Below are 17,762 nucleotides of genomic sequence, written 5' to 3' on the forward strand. Positions count from 1 at the left end.
TGGACCATGAGTCGCAGTTTTTTTTAACAATCATTTCTCCAATAAAAGACAATTAACATCAAAGACAGTTCTAATCAACCACCATAATTTGGTAACGTGTCACTCCCATGGTCCATGTTTGCTAACGTGGACCTCTCGCTCTGGTATCTCCAGTCCTAGACACCAACTAGACACCAACTAGGCAACTAGGCACCAACTAGACACCAACTAGGCAACCACCACTCACCAGTCAGTGCCTTCCCAGTTCCATCACAGTTGTCATTCTTTTTCTCTCTGGAAAATTCGAGGAACCTGAACCAACACCTGATACCGGACATTATTGCCCGAAGACACTCTTCAGCTCCGTATTCGCACCGTTTCCGGTATGGGAGTGCCAAGCGACGACGCTGTTGTGGTACAGAAAGGGAACAAGCCAGGAGAGCCTCACGTCATCACCGTTAATTGCCCTGATAAGACCGGCCTTGGATGCGATATCTGCAGCATTATTCTTGATTTCGGGCTTTATATAACAAAAGCAGGTATACTATTCCCTGTCGTTTTTTTAGTGTCTGAGATTCAGAGTGGACATTGAATAGGTTTTAGTTAAATTTTTCGGGAATTCTTCAATCAGGACAGTGGAAAATAGTTTTATGAATATGTTTTGCTCATTTTTAATTGCATCTTTGTTCAGTCTGACAGCATTTGATGGAAAATTATACTACTAATTGTTCCCTTAACTTTTCAATTGTAATGTTTGGATTAATTCTAGCCAAATATTTATACTAACCTGATTCATATTAAGGAAAATCATGCCATCCTCTGATAATTCTAGAATATTGACTGTTTGTATATCAGAATTTTCCACTTCAATAAAAATCCGAAAGAGCTTGGTTATACTTTATTAATTTAGTTTTTGGGTTATCTGTTGTGGTTGGGTTGCTTTGGTGTTGTCATGATTTTTGTTTTTTAATATCCATATGGAATCGCTTCATCACTGTAGATGTTTCGACTGATGGGATATGGTGCTACATAGTGTTATGGGTGGTTCCTTATTCAAGTTCAATCATCGTGAGATGGTCGAGTTTGAAAAACCGTCTTCAATCTGTTTGTCCATCATGTACAGTGACATTCTACTTGGACCACCAGCCTACCCACACCTCATCTTCTCCAGTTTACTTATTGAAATTTTTTTGCCTTGACCGAAAAGGATTATTACATGGTAATATGGATTACCTTCGGTACTTTGTTTTACCTTTACTTTGCGGCTGTATGCGTAGTCTAATGTGCTTGTTGCTTTTTCAGATGTTACTCAAGTTCTCTGTGAGCTTGAGCTTAGAATTCAAAGGGTTAAAGTGACAACAACCCCAGATGATAGAGTCCTTGATCTGTTCTTCATCACAGATAACAAGTAAGAATCTTAATTTTTGTGTTAACAATGCTGAACTTTTATTCGTTGTATACCCGGTGAATTATGAGTTGTATTTCTGTCGCATCCTGTTATTGTATAATGCAGATGATGTTTTTTGAGTCCCTTAGTTTGGACCATTTAGATAGTGGTCCTCTCTGACTAAAAGGAACTAATGTTTTGTTGCTTCTAGCTTATTTGTTGTCCGTTTTATTATCTTCAACACCATGATGAATTGTCATTCTTGATTTGGACCATTTAATATATGATAGAATGAATGGTTACCAACCCTAGCTGTATTACAAGATGGATTGATATCTAAACCAAGTGTTTTTTAACTTAAAAAAAAAAAAAAGAACTATTAATCAATCACCTATTTTGTACTTCATACCGGCAGATATGATCCTGAAGATCTATTATTTTATAAGCCAAGGGCCCCAAGATTATTGGTCATCGTGTTCCTTTACATTGTAATTGGACTATATAGAAGATACTTGATGGGGAAGAAGATCTTGGCTTGGCTTTGTAAGAGAAAAGGGTTCTGCAAGAAGGGAAAGTGGGAGAGGATTTGTCTCATCTAGAAGTCACTCTTTACTGTATAAACAAACGTTAAACATACTTAAAATTTCCACTAACTATTGGCTGTGATTGTTGTTGAAAAAACAAACATTAAACATTACTTATTTTAGTGACTAGGCAAGATGAATTTAGTATACTGACCTTCATTTGGTCCTCCAACATTCTGCATCCATAATGGAAGTTGTTGAATGGAACTTATACATACAGGTGTCAAATTATGATATTTCTGCTTACTAATCTCTGTTATTTGCCATTACCTCGTTTCAGGGAGCTTCTGCACACAAAGAAACGACAAGATGAGGCATGTGAACAATTGCATGCGGTGTTAGGTGAATCATGTATCAATTGTGAACTGTCTTTGGCTGGGCCCGCCTATGACTGCCATCAAATTATCCCGTCTATTTCTGCTGGTGTAGCTGAAGAGTTATTTAGGTCAGAGCTGTCAGATAAAGAAATTCGTTCGCAAGCCCTTAGCCCAGATATGACAAAATTGAAAAAAGCTGATGTAGCAACTGACAATTCATTGAGCCCAGCTCATACACTGCTTCAGATAAATTGTGTTGATCACAAGGGTCTCCTTTATGACATAATGAGAACATTGAAAGACTGCAATATTCAGGTAAGGATATTCTTCTATTACCAGAACAATCAATTGATATTTTCAAATTCTAATTACGAACTTTTGAAGTTAGAATCTAGTGTGTGCTTGTATGTATTTTGAATCTAGTCTCTGTCGTGCAGCCCAAGGCCCTGCGGGCTGTGGGTTACCAGATGAATCTAACAGATAAATTATGGTCCGATGTGGAGTATTTTTATGTATTCTCTACCAAGTTGTGTAACTGTTGCAGAAATTATGTGGTTTGGGTTGCTCTGTCCAAGCTAGTATCTAGTTCTTAAGGCCTTGGGCTTGGGGCCACTCTTCTGCTTAAAGAAAGATGTTCATCATATGTAAGAGAAACAACCTGATTATATGAGTTTCTGTCACCATTCTGCTCCCAACTAGATGGCTGGGAAGCTATAAATGGTTTTCTAACGCTACACTCAAAAATTGGCGCTGAATCAATCCGATGAACCTATAAATAACAATTGGAATGGTGGATCATGCCTACTTTGTTATACAACTACCATGTCCTACGCGGACATATGTTCTTAGTGTGCTTTCAAATGTTGGTTGTTTCTTTTTATCCAGATAGCATATGGTCGACTCTCACCAAATGCCAGTGGCTATCGTGATATAGACCTGTTTATTCAGCAGAAGGATGGGAAAAAGATAGTTGATCCTGAGAAACAAAGTGCACTCTGTTCCCGAGTGAAGATGGAAATGCTTCACCCTTTGCGTGTTGTCATTGCAGATAGAGGGCCAGATACGGAATTGTTGGTAGCCAATCCTGTTGAGTTATCTGGAAAAGGAAGGCCCCGTGTTTTTTATGACATTACCCTTGCTTTAAAAACTCTCGGAATCTGCATATTTTCGGTAAGATATCATTGTTTCAGTTAGGAATTGATTTAGACCCCGTGTGCACATGACATTTACATCAATTTGGTGTAAGACCATTGAAAGGTAATTAATATGATCATCCTAGAGTATGTTATGGATAATCAAATTTGAATATATTGCAAGTGAAGCAAGCAGCTCCTATGAAACCTGCTTTCTTATAATTTTTTATAATGTTGTGCTCAATATGGTGAGATAAGTGGATGGACTAATGAAATAATTGTAGGGTTTTTAAATTGCTTCTCTGATGTAAATCAGCATGTTATGTTTAATATACTTACAGTATTGTTGCCTTGGTGTTTAGGCTGAAATAGGAAGATATTCAACGACAGATCGTGAATGGGAGGTCTACAGATTTCTTTTGGACGAGAACTGCGAGTTTCAGCTATCACATATGGTGGCTAGAAATCAGATTGTTGATAGAGTTAGAAGGACTTTGATGGGGTGGTGAGTCGCATCATTTTCTTTGTGCTTGTGGAAAGTATGAGTTGAAAGTCGCCTTCACATGTTCTGTCTACTGCATTTTATTTTCTGCTCCGAATCTCTCTTACCATTTCTCCAGTGCTGTCTGAACTCAGAGTCTACTATGTACATATTCATAGCGTGGATCTCTATATTAAGTTGAACGACTTTTGTATCAAATTAGAATAAAAGAACATACCTCTAGTTTAACTGGTTTTCAAGTGCTTTGGGTTTGAACCCGTCCCATGAAGACGGTGATGAGGATCCTACCAGTTTAACTAATTGGTGACCCCAATGACTATGACATTGTATCAATCGAAGATAATAATCTGTTTCTGTAATATTGTCGTCTCTGATATTGGAGATGTTCTTCTTATACTGGATAAGTCTGCTATCTTAAGGAAAACAGGTGAGATCTTCTCTCTTGATACAAACTCATTTGATCACTCCAACTTAGTGTACTTTGAACGTTGGATAGCTTTTATGTTTCCCAATTGTTTCGACAATGGACCACAAATACTCATTTGTTCTCTTATAAGAGCAACATTAAGCGGTGTAGCATCAGATCCCAAAGAACAGTAAATATTTCTTTCGAAAGCCCTTTTCAATGATTCTATATAAAATATAGGTAGATTATAAAGATTTATATATGAAACCAAGACAGTTAAAGGAATGAGCATCATGGTATTTTCTCGTGTATACCCTTAAGATGGTTAACGATCGCCCAGCCAGCTCCATTTCTGCTTCCCGAAGAAACAATGGACAATATCCCCGGCATCTTATCTGTTATATCCTTGGTAATGGCCTTCTTCATGTTGGAACTTAATAGTATTGTATTCTGTCACTTCTGTGTTGGGGTTGATATTTTCTAGTTGGGGAAAGTTGGAGGAGCAGAAGATGTCCTGAATGTCAAATACAAAGGTTGGTCTTCCTTCTTTGTGCTTTTTTGTTTCTCTCTGTGGCTCTCGAACTTTCGTCGCTTTTTGTAACTAGTTGCATGCTCGCGTTTCGTGCGGCACATAATTAATTCATAAAGATTTTTGATAATTTTTCGATATTTTGTTACCATGATAAACAATAGAGCTTGAATTATAGAAAATGGAGATAATTGTGAGATGAACAAATAACTACAATACATTTTTCTCAATATGCTAAGAAATAATTTTTTAAGAGGGAGCGAAAAATTTGATGCATAAGGAAAAAATATGCTCAGAGTTTAGCAATTCTTGTTTGCATTGTTCTTTTCTCCAAAGTGACAAAGGTCACCAAGAACATGTGTATGGACAATATTATATGCATAGTAGTAAATGGACAAATCATGAATCTCATTCTAAACCTGAGTACTCAGTAGCGTCAACAAAGCGAAAATATATGTCCCCATTTATTCACGCGACTAAAAGGTAAAACTAAAAGGTTTTTAAAACTGACCAAATTTGAAGTGTAATACACTTCACAAAGATTTTAATTATAATGCGAGTACATTCAGTAGCAAGATAATAGCACTGCTATATATAACATGACATTATTGAATTGTAACATATGGTTGATCACATGAGGCGAAAAATGCGTGATGATTGAAAGTGTTTCTTAATACAACTTCAATTTAATTTTATTTTATTTTATTACATGTGGCAAGAGTTTGAGCCATATAGAAGCAGATGCGGCAGCTTCTAAAGCACTTTAGTATTTTGTAATACATTTATCTTAATTATATGATCATGATTATGATTGTTCAATTGTTTAGCCGTTACTTTTCATTATTTTACCTTTTTTAACCACTTTTTGTTGTACCTATTAGTATTTATGCACATTTAATTGGTGCTTAGTCGTTACTTTTCATTATTTTACATCTTTTTATCACTTTTTGTTATTCCTAATAGTATTTAAGCACATTTAATTGGTTATCAGTGAAATAGCATTGATTTTCCCGTAATTAACATCTTTAATATTATGTATATTTAATTTTTTAACATCTTTAATATTATGTTTATTTAATTTTTGATGGGTTAGCATTGATGATTTTCCCAAGGAAAAGCTTTTTACCCCTCTCTTTGCTATTCTCCACAATTCAAGGAGAAGCATCTTTGAGGCTTTTCTTGCTTTTTTCACTTTTTTTTTGCTCTCTAGTTTTTCCTTATGTTAAATTTAATTTTATTACAGCAAATTCCATGAATTGATCTCCTTTTGGTGCATGAATAGGGGAGGAGATAAGAAGATAATTATGAGATAAACTTGAGGTGGGAGAATCATGATAGTGAATTGAATTGGCTTTAATATTTTTTTAGAACCATTTTTCCACGTGGCTCCTTGAATCACGGTTAGCAAACTTGTGGCTTTCGTTTTTTATTGATAGATTGATGATGATTGATGGTCTTGCTTGAGCTATACCGAATTAATTAAGAAGCTGTGAGAGTTGGTTGGATCTCCTCCAAGTAGCGGCTCCGCAAAACATCAAGCATGAATTGTAAAAAAGAAAAATCTCATCAAATAATCCTTGGCACCTTCATACTTTAACCTGAAAATTTAGAAGAAAAAAAAGATCAATTAGTTTGTGTTAAGTTTTCCAGGACTTCTCCTTTTGCAAGTGACTTGCCTTGACCCAAAAAGCTATGAGCTTAAACCGTCTAATAAGCACAATAAAATTGCGACCATTATATTGATATATTCAAAAAAATCTATCACGATCTGTATCTATTATAATATCATTGTAGAAAAATTTCTCAGAGATCAAACATTTGGCCATCTAACCTTCGCGACCATAGTAAACCAGGATGAAAGTAACTTGGATTCATATAACTTAACCGGAGCAGATGATTTGCAAGTAAATTGACAGCTTTCGACATCCCCATCACCCCATCAGACGTTGATAGACCGACAATTAGTAAAAAAAACTTACAACAGAGAGCTCTAAGAGTAGTAAACATAAAAAAGGTCTAACAATGCATGCCGACCCAACAGGAAAACACGCAACATAATGCGGTGCCAAGAATGCTTAAGCAATATCATAGAAAAAAAATTTCACAACTCTTACATTAATGGCATCGACATTACTAGACAACATCAGGCTCCAGTCACCTCGTCGTGTGCCAGCCACTTTCCTGACCAACATCTGGCACTAGGCGCGCACATCCTCCATGCCTAAACCCCCACAAAAGTAGCATCATGTATGCATGATGAGTATCACCATTTAAAATGAAACAGGAAATGATGTATTTGAGAACAAGACTCGTCTCTCACGTACATCTGAAGTTACTTGAAACCACATTCCATCTATTGAAACACCTACTGTCAACAGGTTGAATGGTAGCATGACCAAGATAAATTACCATGATATGCTATGTCAGTCCAGTCGAGAGCCACATATAACTAGCAGGACTACTAATGTTCCCTGAACAAAATATAGAGAAAAAGATGTAACACAAAAAATAAACAAAAGCAAAAGAGAAACCTAACCATGATAGCACACTGGATCACTAAAACAATAAAAAATTTCTTATGGCAACAAAGACTCAGTCAGAGTAGAGACATAAAGAAATCTACCTCAAGTGAAGACATCACTCAATTCACAAAGCAGATTCAACCCAACGATATTGGAGCTCTGGCGATTTTCCAACGCTCATTCCTTGCATGGTTCGTCTCTTAACAGCTTCTTTGTACATGAATAAAGACAGGAGAGTTCCAATGCTCTAGCCGACTTGCAAATATGTCACTACTACTTAAGAAGCTCACAAAAAGTAAATCACGAGTGCAGCTTACATGCTGACAGTTGTCTAAAACCTCATAATTGATACCCAAAGCAAATGAACAAGCATTATAAAAGCCCAAACTCCATAAAACAAGATCCTAACAGCTCTTTCTACGAGTAGCAAATTAAAATTATCCTAACTAATACGACTTGGTAGAAATACAGAAAAGAGTCTGCCTTCTTGCACGATCACATCAAGGCCACAGAAGAATAATGGAAAGCCAACCGAGAGAATAACAAGAGATGGTAATTACTTCAGCTCGTCTCCATTGCTTCTGAATGATACTTCTCCAAATCAGCATCTAGATCTTCTGCAGAAACTTTATCACTACGGCCTCGGCCTCGTCCTCGTCCTCGTCCCTGGCCCCTTCCAGATCTGCGACCACCGGCAGCACCACCACGAAGTCTACTCATTGCACCACCCCTACCTTGCCCCCTTTAACATAACCACAGAAACAACATCAATCAGAAACCCTAAAAGCCATACAAAGCAACTAAGCAAATAGCACAGAAGAAAAGACCCATGCAACAGGGGGGGAATTTCCCTACCAAGGAAGTTCTAGCTAATTAACAAAAATATACAACAGCAAAAGATCCTAACAAACTCAAACAAATGCAAGTTAGTTGGAAACATACATAAACTTGCACAACGGTTGTCCAACAAAATAAAGAAAAACTAGTGTTACATCTTATCCCCGAATATGACAATCTTGCAGGCAAGAACAAATAACTGTACCGATAAGACAATTTAAACCATATAATTGTGATAACTTATTAAATTAGTAGTTAGTAGTTCGTAGTTCGTTTCAATAAATGTTGCATGGTTTAAAACAGACTTCTACTAAAACACGTCAACTTGACAGACAGAAGTCCCACAAACACTGACCAAAACACCACAAAAGCTACACGACAGAACCACCAACGAGGCACATTGGCACAACAAATCCAGAGAAACAAGATGCAAAAATATCAAAACAAGAGTTCAGAGATAGAACAGCCGAGACATGGGGGTGCTGTGCAACTTACCCTCTGGGAACTCCATTTGAGTTTCCAAAAGTTCGGTTACCAGCAGGAGGTGCAGGGGTTGATATGTTTGTTCCGACAATCTCTGTTTTCATTGGTTTCCCATCAAGCTGAACATTATTGTATCTCTTGACAGCAGCCACAGCATCTGCTCGACGGGAGAACACAACTTCTCCTGTCCCCTAAGAAAAAGAGGTTTCTCAACTACAGCAAGACACAATGAATTCATTAGAAGGCACCAGTTCAAGCCAAACTCAGAGTAGATACCTTCGATCTCCCGCTCCTGTCATAGTGGATTGCATAACGTTTCAGGTCACCAACTTCAGAAAACAATTCCTGTGCATAACAATACAGAATAAACAAACATGAGAAAACAGAAAACCTTTTCGGTTCTAAGATATTCCCTCTCCTTTTTACTATTTTTGTAGAAAATTTAATTATATTGAAGAAGCATCAAGGAGGAACCGCTCTGGGACAACCAAAAACCAGTAACATCTATAGGATAGTAAGTTCATTGCATATACAAAAAGCATTTACACCCACATTATTGTTTTCCAGTAACACGCCATCTAAAACTGGCCGCTATAACGATAGCGTGCTTGATTACACTCCAAAATAGTTCCAAGATAATCCTACCAATCACACCATCAAAACCTTAATCTCGAACACTTTGAGGTTGGCCACACGAATCCATATGAAAAAGTAGTTACAACCTACTGCCTGGATTTATGGATTCTAAAATGCCACTAGTATTAATCAACAAGTAACACTCTACTTATCCTATAGTGTAAATAATTTTTCATCACTTCATCTATGCATTATTTAGTTTCTCCCTTCTCTTTTTTAGTATCTCGTACAGTAGTACCACAAATAAGTTTATGATGCTAACAGAATATAGTGCAGGTATCCTAAACCCTACGGTGAAAAAACCTACGGCTACCTCGAGTATCAAGAACTCCAATGAAAATCACAAGAAAAATCATAAGAAAATTCCCTATACTACAGTACAAACGACATTCATGTAATCATAAATTTCAAATACCAGGATGATATACTACGGGCAGTACTACCAACAAAAATAACAACAGTTATTAAATCTAGAGATAATACCTTGATATCCTCGTTCGAGACGCCGTAATCTAGATTAGAGATGTAGAGCTTCGTTCCGGTCTCAATAGAAGATGCCCCACCAGCTTGTACTCCGTATCCCATCCCTGGAACTGTGTACATATCGTGTTGCCACGGCATTTCCGGTGCCTGATAACCAAACTACTTCCACAATCAGGCGAATAAACGCGGAACAAAAGGAGATATAATCTTCATGTAGAGATCAAACCCTAGATCCTTTACCTTGGCGGTCGTATACGGAGCCGCTCGATTGGCGCCGAGATTGGGAAAGCGTCGAGCTGGACCGGGACCGGAACCTCTGCCGCGGGCACTGGCGTTACCGTATCCCGACTTTTTGCTGTTCTTGATGATATCATCGAGAGAAAAATCTAAAGCGCTCGACATCTTTGCAGGTACAGATGAGAAACGTAGCGACGATGATGAGAAGAGGGTAAAAGAGGGAAATTAGGAATCCCTCGAAGAGAAAGGAGTAGGAGCAGACGGAATGAAGTGTTTGGATCTGCGCGAACGGGGTTTTGAAGGTTTGGGAAGACACATGAGTCAACGCATATTAAAAAAGGGTTAAAAAAGGGTTAGAATTGGAATTTGAAACTGTACCTGGTTTGGGAAGCTTGAGCAGTTTATTAGGAGAAGTAACAATTTGGCTCCTGTATTTTTTGAAAATGGGTCAATTAAACATCTCAACTTATTTTCGTATCAAAGAAACCCTCATACTATGGATAGTGGACCACGTTAACCTTTTTGTCTCATTTTCCGTTTAAAACATGCTAACAAGGCAGTTAGTCAATGACATGTTATTTTTTAAATTTTTTGATATTCCATGTGTATTTCCAACGTGTCATTGACTAATTAATTGATGACACGTGGCATTAAAATTTCTATTTGATTAATTTATATATGGATGATATAAATTCTATCAACTTTATGAAATCGATATATTGATGCTTTTATACTTTCATAAATGGGTCAAATAAGCTCTTATAGTTGTAAAAAATGGGTCAATTCAACCCTTTGTTTCAACCAGTTCCAAAATGTCTTGTAATCCAAATCAAAAAAAGTAAACCTAGCAAATAACACATAACACACAAAGTCCTTCAATTATAATTCAACATAACATGAAATAGTACATATAACAATACAAATCCACATAAGTCTCAATACAAGTTTAACATAACACATCTTAAAAGTTTAAATATGAAATCCATAGTCAAAATATTCAGTCCCCATCTAAGAGCCACCATCGCCTTGTTCTTTGGAAGAATTATTCTTCGATTTTGTATTCTGACTTCCACAATCGATGACCCTTGACATAGATGTTCCAGGCTGCAAAATAAACAAAGAAATTTATGTTATTTCATTATTAAAGTTACAGATGTATACTGAATACGTGAATTGATGGTTGAACACTTACATTTATAATTGATCGACCGGTTTCAGGATTGATATAGAGTCCAAGTCCAATTAGCAAATGTTCTTTTCTTTGGTTTTGTCTTAGGCTTGCACTCTTTATGAAAAGGGCTAATGTACCTGTCTTTTGTGGCTGCCATAGAGCTGCTGGATTGTCCATCGATTATTTGACCTACAACAAAGTTTGCAACTGCACTTGCTGACACAAAATTACTGGCACTTCCTTGATGCACAGGCCTGTTGGCAGTATTGCCACTTCCTTGATGCACAATCCTGCTAGCGGTAGCCCTTGTAGGAGCTGCATTTGAGCCAAATGCACACTAACTTGGTGTATGTGCGGCAGTTAGGTCACTGACTTGGCTACTTGAAGTACTCCTACCTGGACATGTCTTGCTTCTTGCATTATGGCCCTTACCATCACACACATGACAAGTCATTTTCCTTCCTTCCCTAGTCAATTTGGTTTTTACAATATTCTCATGAAATTCTCTTCTTCTTTTCTTCTTTGGTCTCCCGGGCATTTTTGTCAATTTAGGAGGAACCACACCTTCTTGCTCACTTCTTGGCCACATATCCTCCCCTCTGATTGGCTCAAGTGGTTTAGAATATGCCCTCAAATAAGTAGTCGTCTTGTACCAAAGATTGATGTATTCTTCTGCCTTATCACCACTGTCATGAATTGCTTGGGCGGCATGGGTACATGGGATTCCAAAAAGTTTCCATGCCCCATATGAGCATGTCCCCTCACATAATCGAACCACATACAAACTTCTCCCACACTTCACTTCATAACTACCTCCTCCATTCCATTCCATTCAGACATCCACATATAACTTTCCTTCACATTATTCTACAACTTTTTTTGGATTAGTGGACCAACGTCATTTTTCCATGTAGATACGGCAACTCGTTTGTCTCTAATTCTTCGCATCACTGCTCTCCTTATATCTTCCAACATAGATATGATGGATTTGTTTCTAGCTTCCACAAAAGTGCCATTAAAAGCTTCACACAAGTTGTTGTCACATGAGTCGCATCACCAATACTTAGCATAATCCCTAAGCTTTCCATATTCCTTGATACAATTCCCTACCAAATCTGCTAAGATAGTCTTCTTAACCCTTTTGCATCGAGTTAGATTCACATGTAACTCCAACATCTTCTCCATAAAGGGCTTCAAGTATCTAATCCTAATAGTAGGGTGTGCAGCAACTAAGTCATAAAACTTAGACACCAAAAACTTAGTGGTTAACCTCTTCAAACCCCTTTTAGGCTCACAAGTGTGTTCAGCAACATAAGTCTTAATTTGGAAACCATCAATGTCTTTGTTGTAGGACGCAAAAATATGCCATGGACAGTCAACCCCCCCAAAACATTTAACCCTACACCTACTAGGTTCATTCTTGGTGAAACGTATGTCATGCCTAGTCTTTATTGCATAGGTTGTAACAGATTCTTTGAATACTTCATTGCTATCAAACAACATACCGAGTTCAAAGTTGGGGATACCTGTATGATGTTTGAATCTTGGGAATCTACTCTTCTTTCGGACTGCATCATCTCTTAATTCAAGATCTTCATCAATGCTATCTCTATAGCTACCAAGATCAGATGAATTGAAATAGTCATTGCATGGACCATCTGACTCACCACCAGTATCTAATTCAGCATCAGTAGCAACATCCAATTCAACATCACTAGCATCCATTTCATCATCACCTGTTTCAGCATCCCCTGTATCTGCAGTAACATCCTCACTAGTAGCAGCTCCTACGGTAATATCATCTTCTTTGTCACTTTCATTTAGTAAAACCACTGATTTCCATCATCTACAGTAATTTTTCACCTTCTCTCTTGCTTCCAGAACTTCTTCATCATCCTCTGAAGAATTATCTTCAGGGAGGAATTCTTCATCTTCTGAATCACTGCTACCCTCATTACTAGTAGCGGGGAAAAATGCTTCATGCGCTGAAAGCTTTGCCCTTCTACTAGCTCTGGATTTTTTCACCATTTCAATCCCTATACCACAAAATCAATTCAAAATCAAAACCCGGAATCAACAAAAAAATGAAATCCCTAAAATTAGGGTTCATATTTTTCGATTTTGAATGGGTCTCCAAAATCGAAACTCATTAAGTGAAATCTAAGCAAGAACAAGCATGAAAATATAGCTTAATGGAAGATATCATTCAAACTCATCATTGTATTTCGAAGCAAGATCAAAATTCAAAACACAAAAGTGAGACATGAGAGAAGAATCATACCTGGAAAAGTGAAAGTTGAGACCTTTGCAATTGGTTGACCGAAGAAGAACGAAGAAGAGGAATGACACAGTCTATGTTTCTAGGGTTCTTTGTACCTAATTTTGTAAAAAAAGGTATAATTTTACACCTATTTGCAATTGGTACAAAGAGCCCGCTTGGTGCACAATATAACACAACAATTTATTTTTCTTGTAGCATATATTGTGTGTGCACACCAAAGGACAATTTTTGGGTACGAAATCCCCGACGATTCTAACACAATATTATTTTCATTTTGAAATTGTTGCCATTTGAACAATTTTGAGACAATTCTATCTCCACATTACTGAAATACCCTTCACTTTAAGCATATTGACGCTAATACCCACCCTTACCACCTCGCGAACAACTCTCTCTTCTCAACTCCTACTGTGCGAACTCCTCCGATGAGGGCCGATCGGAGTTTTCTGTCATGAATTTGATTTGCGCACACTATTTACACAAGAAATGGACTTAAAGGCAGCTTTCAATACTTGGTCCGCTGATTGAAGAATGGCATCGATGGTGGAAACGGCTGGGTCTATGACCTTTCGGCATGAGAGAAATACAGCCCAACCCTCATTCCATCTTCTTCTTCAATGCCTTTATCAGTGCATGTATCATCTAGAGCAATTGAAAGACCAAAAAAAAAGGAATAATTTTTTGCCGTTTCAGTTTTGGTGTCAAATGATAAGCTGTGAAAGAGATAAGGCTATGGTTAACTTGAGTTAATGACCAACTTGAGTTAGTTCACATTGGTTACATTATTTATTTTGTTTATTTTATTAAATAAATTTTTTGACGTCCATAACTGCATAATACGCTTAATATTTAATATATTTATAAAAAGTAAAAAAAATAATACCTTTGGACGTAATTTGTTACAATAATTTTAACACCAATATACTAATAGTAAAAGTACAACCAAACACCTACCAGCATTTCAAAAACAATATATGCTATCATTTTTTATCAACATAAATTGTCTACAATATATGCTACAATATATGCTACTATCAAAATTGTCTACCAAACGGACCCAAAGAACCCTAGCTATAATTTACCTAAACTTTTCAAACAATAGAAGGCATTTGCTCTAATTATCTTTCCAAAATATTGACAAAAACAAATTGAGGGTGGAAGCCAAAATTTGCAAATTTCCCCCGGAAATTGAAAATTTGCGTGAATGGCGCCTAAATTCTACGGACAAAAGGAGTGAAATTTAAAAATCCAAACTGCCTCCCCATTGGCCCAATACGAAGGACGCGGATCGATGGCTCAAGAACAGACAACCGTTGATATGATAGCAATCCAACGGTGATAATCAATTGACTTCCCATTCCTTACCCTCTCTATCCGCGACTTAACCCGACTTTCACTCCCTTATAAAAGCGCCCCTAAAATTCGCCATAGAACCATCCCGTGCCTGAATTCTTGATTTTCTGTTTCGCCAACAGCCAAACCGTTTCATTTCTTCTGCCTTCAAGAGAGTTTGTTTTTATTCGGGTCGTGTATTTGAGCTATGGACGCCGGAGGAAAGACAAAGAAGGGAGCCGGAGGGAGGAAAGGTGGAGGTCCCAAGAGCAAGCCAGTTTCTCGGTCGGTGAAGGCCGGTCTTCAGTTTCCGGTTGGAAGAATTGGTCGTTACTTGAAGAAGGGGAGGTACTCTCAGCGTGTCGGTTCCGGAGCTCCGGTGTACTTGGCTGCAGTCCTCGAGTACTTAGCTGCTGAAGTAAGCTCCCTTCCCTCTTAGTTGTTTATCTCCTTTCCAGATCTGCTAATTGTTTGCCTATTGTATTTTCGGTTGCTGGGACCTGGGATTGGAAAGTATGATAGGTTATTTCAAAGCATGATTGAAATTAGGGTCAATTCTTAGCTGTTCCTACTCTTTTTGCGATTCTACAAATTTTGTTTGAAACCCTAGATTTAGGGCAGTTTAGATCTCTTTGTTGATTCTAGGGTTTCGGATGCTTAACGTGTTTGTTAAAATGTTGGTGCAGGTGTTGGAGCTGGCTGGAAATGCTGCCCGTGACAACAAGAAGAATAGAATTATCCCAAGGCATCTATTACTGGCTGTGAGGAATGATGAGGAGCTTGGGAAGCTTCTTTCTGGAGTCACCATTGCTCATGGAGGTGTCCTTCCCAACATCAACCCTGTTCTTTTACCCAAGAAGACTGACAAGGCCTCCAAAGAGCCCAAGTCACCTTCCAAAGCTACCAAGTCCCCCAAGAAGGCCTAATTTCTGACACCCATTGTAGCTTGTTCTGATGTATGTAGTCTGGTTTTAGGATTAAATGTCCATCTTATCTTTATTTGTAGGAATTAAATGTGAACTTACTGAAAATACTTTTTGAACTTTTGGATCTATTTTGGGGATTACTGTCAAAGGCAATCTATGAAACAGCTTGTTTTTTGTTCAGTGCAGTCTCTTTGATGTTTTTATCTCTACAGTGTTGGAATTTATGTGTGGGGTTGCTATATTCTTTGGAAAGTCTGTCAATTCAGATGGTACTGGATGTTGAAGAAAGAACCTTTAATTGCTTTTGCAATAATTTTTCTTGACCCATTATCAAATGTTTGGCATCGTATTCCTTTACCTTTTGAGAAAGATTCATTCAACCAACAGCCTTTAGGTAGGGTCTGTTTGGTTTGCAATGTAGTGTAATGGTAATAGTAATTATATTGCATTATGGTATTTGATACATATTTAACATAACAATGTAATGAACCATACAAAATAAGGAATTCCAACACCTGATATTTTATGGTATTTCAATTACAATTGCAATTAAACCATCATTTGGACAAGAAAGCTTCTGAAATTATAACCACTCTCCATCATTCTCTCACATCAGATATGGGTGTATAATTCAATTATAATTATATATATTTTCACATATATTTATTCACTTTTTCATATATATACAAGGGCAATCTTGAAAAATATTACATAATAATTATATTTTATTAACCAAACAACCTAATAAAATTACTTAGTAATTTAATTCTCAGTGAGTACTTGTAAAGGGATCCTATTACCATTGTAATACAACAAACCAATTGGGGTCTTACTGTCTTTAGAATGTTAATATTTTATGATGGCATCGAATAGAGTTCTCTATTCTAAGATGACAGTGCTAGGTAGCGTAATGCAATCCAAATCTATGTAGTAAGGCGACTAGACAAAATTAATAAGGAACGATTTCAATGCGTAAATGAGTGTGTAAATTTGAAATGGAAAAGTTTTCAAAGCATTACACGATTTTTGAGATTATTTTTGTATTTTGAATTTCATTGATATAAATCAACGGAATAGTTAATTCCGCTCTTTTAAATCAGTGGAATAACTAAAATCCATTGTTTAAAATAATGAAGTAACTAACTCCATTGAGTTTGTCTCATGTTTATTCCATTGAATTAAAACAGTGGGATACCTTATTTCATTGATTTCGTCTCAAACCTGTGTATATTCCATTGAATGACAACATTAGAATAGCTTTATTCAATTTATTTAAATCAATAAAATTGCTAAATCTACTGATTTAAATCAGTTGAATGACTAAATCCATTGTTTTAAAATCAATGAAAAAATAGATAAGAAATTAATATGGATGTGTTATTACCATAAAATACAACAAGTGTTTCTCAATATTTTCAAAGGCAGAGAAACTCACAGACAATTCCAAATACAGAATAAATTGAAAATATTCAACATCGAGCCTATACAAAATTCTGATTTGGATCTATCGTTTGGTTTAAAAAATGATGAAATATTTCTGATAATAGGTTCTGTATTTAGTTTCACCAGTAATTGGAAACATGGTAGTTGTGTACATGGCAGATTCTGATGCAGTGATATATATATATATTTTTGTCAGTGCAAGTCTATTTAGCTTGGAAGAATTTCTGATAAGAAAAAGGAACATAGCTAGGCCACCATACGGCGATAGCATCGTACGTAACAGGCAGCATAAGGACTACGTTCCTGGGTTGGTCAGAGAAAGATTATAGCATCTGAACTTGAAACCCATGTTACTATGTCAGCCAACAAGATGAAACACATGTTATATAAAGAGCAGTAATAGTTCACCTGAATTAATACAATATATACTTAAAGCCCTGCATGAGACAACACAAAAGTGATTTCTCTTAAGAGTTACCGTCTTCCCCATGCCAGTTCTTGTATTCTTTGCAACTTCAACAAATATTAGCCTTCCATTAACTATCTGCAACAAATGATTCAATGGAAGTCATAC

At 36.9% G+C, this 17,762-nt stretch overlaps 4 protein-coding genes across 8 annotated transcripts; 2 read left to right on the top strand and 2 right to left on the bottom strand.

Moving 5' to 3' along the window:
- Positions 1 to 204: 204 nt before the first annotated feature.
- On the top strand, positions 205 to 4,298 carry LOC119990366 (ACT domain-containing protein ACR9-like). Of its 2 annotated transcripts, XM_038836240.1 has the most exons (6): positions 205 to 518; positions 980 to 1,198; positions 1,282 to 1,387; positions 2,231 to 2,582; positions 3,153 to 3,437; positions 3,763 to 4,298. In XM_038836240.1, the coding sequence occupies exons 1-6, from the start codon at positions 365 to 367 to the stop codon at positions 3,907 to 3,909; spliced, it is 1,263 nt and encodes a 420-aa protein (XP_038692168.1). In that variant the 5' UTR covers positions 205 to 364; the 3' UTR covers positions 3,910 to 4,298. The 2 variants fall into 2 exon arrangements, with proteins under 2 accessions (XP_038692168.1, XP_038692169.1); XM_038836241.1 differs by lacking the exon at positions 980 to 1,198.
- A 2,514-nt stretch (positions 4,299 to 6,812) lies between these two features.
- Positions 6,813 to 10,363, bottom strand: LOC119992290 (THO complex subunit 4A-like). 4 transcript variants are annotated; one of them, XM_038838994.1, is made up of 7 exons: positions 10,039 to 10,363; positions 9,799 to 9,957; positions 8,956 to 9,024; positions 8,692 to 8,870; positions 7,461 to 8,101; positions 7,162 to 7,308; positions 6,813 to 7,058 (listed from the first exon to the last, which is right to left on the bottom strand). In XM_038838994.1, the coding sequence occupies exons 1-5, from the start codon at positions 10,198 to 10,200 to the stop codon at positions 7,921 to 7,923; spliced, it is 750 nt and encodes a 249-aa protein (XP_038694922.1). In that variant the 5' UTR covers positions 10,201 to 10,363; the 3' UTR covers positions 6,813 to 7,058; positions 7,162 to 7,308; positions 7,461 to 7,920. The 4 variants fall into 4 exon arrangements, with proteins under 4 accessions (XP_038694922.1, XP_038694921.1, XP_038694924.1 ...); XM_038838993.1 differs by having other exon boundaries at positions 6,813 to 7,308; XM_038838996.1 differs by having other exon boundaries at positions 6,813 to 7,308; positions 9,799 to 9,945; positions 10,039 to 10,357.
- A 1,180-nt stretch (positions 10,364 to 11,543) lies between these two features.
- LOC119991535 lies at positions 11,544 to 12,038 on the bottom strand. Its single transcript, XM_038837881.1, has one exon. It carries the CDS (start codon positions 12,036 to 12,038, stop codon positions 11,544 to 11,546), a length of 495 nt encoding a protein of 164 aa, XP_038693809.1.
- Positions 12,039 to 14,909: 2,871 nt separating this feature from the next.
- LOC119990785 (histone H2A-like) lies at positions 14,910 to 15,925 on the top strand. Its single transcript, XM_038836879.1, has 2 exons — positions 14,910 to 15,237; positions 15,506 to 15,925. Exons 1-2 carry the CDS (start codon positions 15,028 to 15,030, stop codon positions 15,743 to 15,745), a joined length of 450 nt encoding a protein of 149 aa, XP_038692807.1. The 5' UTR covers positions 14,910 to 15,027; the 3' UTR covers positions 15,746 to 15,925.
- Positions 15,926 to 17,762: the final 1,837 nt, after the last annotated feature.

Source organism: Tripterygium wilfordii, chromosome 22, assembly GCF_013401445.1.
Source record: "Tripterygium wilfordii isolate XIE 37 chromosome 22, ASM1340144v1, whole genome shotgun sequence".
In the NCBI taxonomy this organism is placed as follows: domain Eukaryota; kingdom Viridiplantae; phylum Streptophyta; class Magnoliopsida; order Celastrales; family Celastraceae; genus Tripterygium; species Tripterygium wilfordii.

Excerpts from the sequence above, each read along its gene's own strand:
- LOC119990366 (XM_038836240.1), top strand. The coding sequence starts at position 365 with ATGGGAGTGCCAAGCGACGACGCTGTTGTGGTACAGAAAGGGAACAAG. Across the intron at positions 519-979 it reads GCTTTATATAACAAAAGCAG|ATGTTTCGACTGATGGGATA; the intron begins GTATACTATTCC and ends TCATCACTGTAG. Across the intron at positions 3,438-3,762 it reads TCGGAATCTGCATATTTTCG|GCTGAAATAGGAAGATATTC; the intron begins GTAAGATATCAT and ends CTTGGTGTTTAG.
- LOC119992290 (XM_038838994.1), bottom strand. The coding sequence starts at position 10,200 with ATGTCGAGCGCTTTAGATTTTTCTCTCGATGATATCATCAAGAACAGC. Across the intron at positions 9,958-10,038 it reads CTCCGTATACGACCGCCAAG|TTTGGTTATCAGGCACCGGA; the intron begins GTAAAGGATCTA and ends TTGTGGAAGTAG. Across the intron at positions 8,871-8,955 it reads ACAGGAGCGGGAGATCGAAG|GGGACAGGAGAAGTTGTGTT; the intron begins GTATCTACTCTG and ends TCTTTTTCTTAG.
- LOC119991535 (XM_038837881.1), bottom strand. The coding sequence starts at position 12,038 with ATGGAATGGAATGGAGGAGGTAGTTATGAAGTGAAGTGTGGGAGAAGT.
- LOC119990785 (XM_038836879.1), top strand. The coding sequence starts at position 15,028 with ATGGACGCCGGAGGAAAGACAAAGAAGGGAGCCGGAGGGAGGAAAGGT. Across the intron at positions 15,238-15,505 it reads TCGAGTACTTAGCTGCTGAA|GTGTTGGAGCTGGCTGGAAA; the intron begins GTAAGCTCCCTT and ends ATGTTGGTGCAG.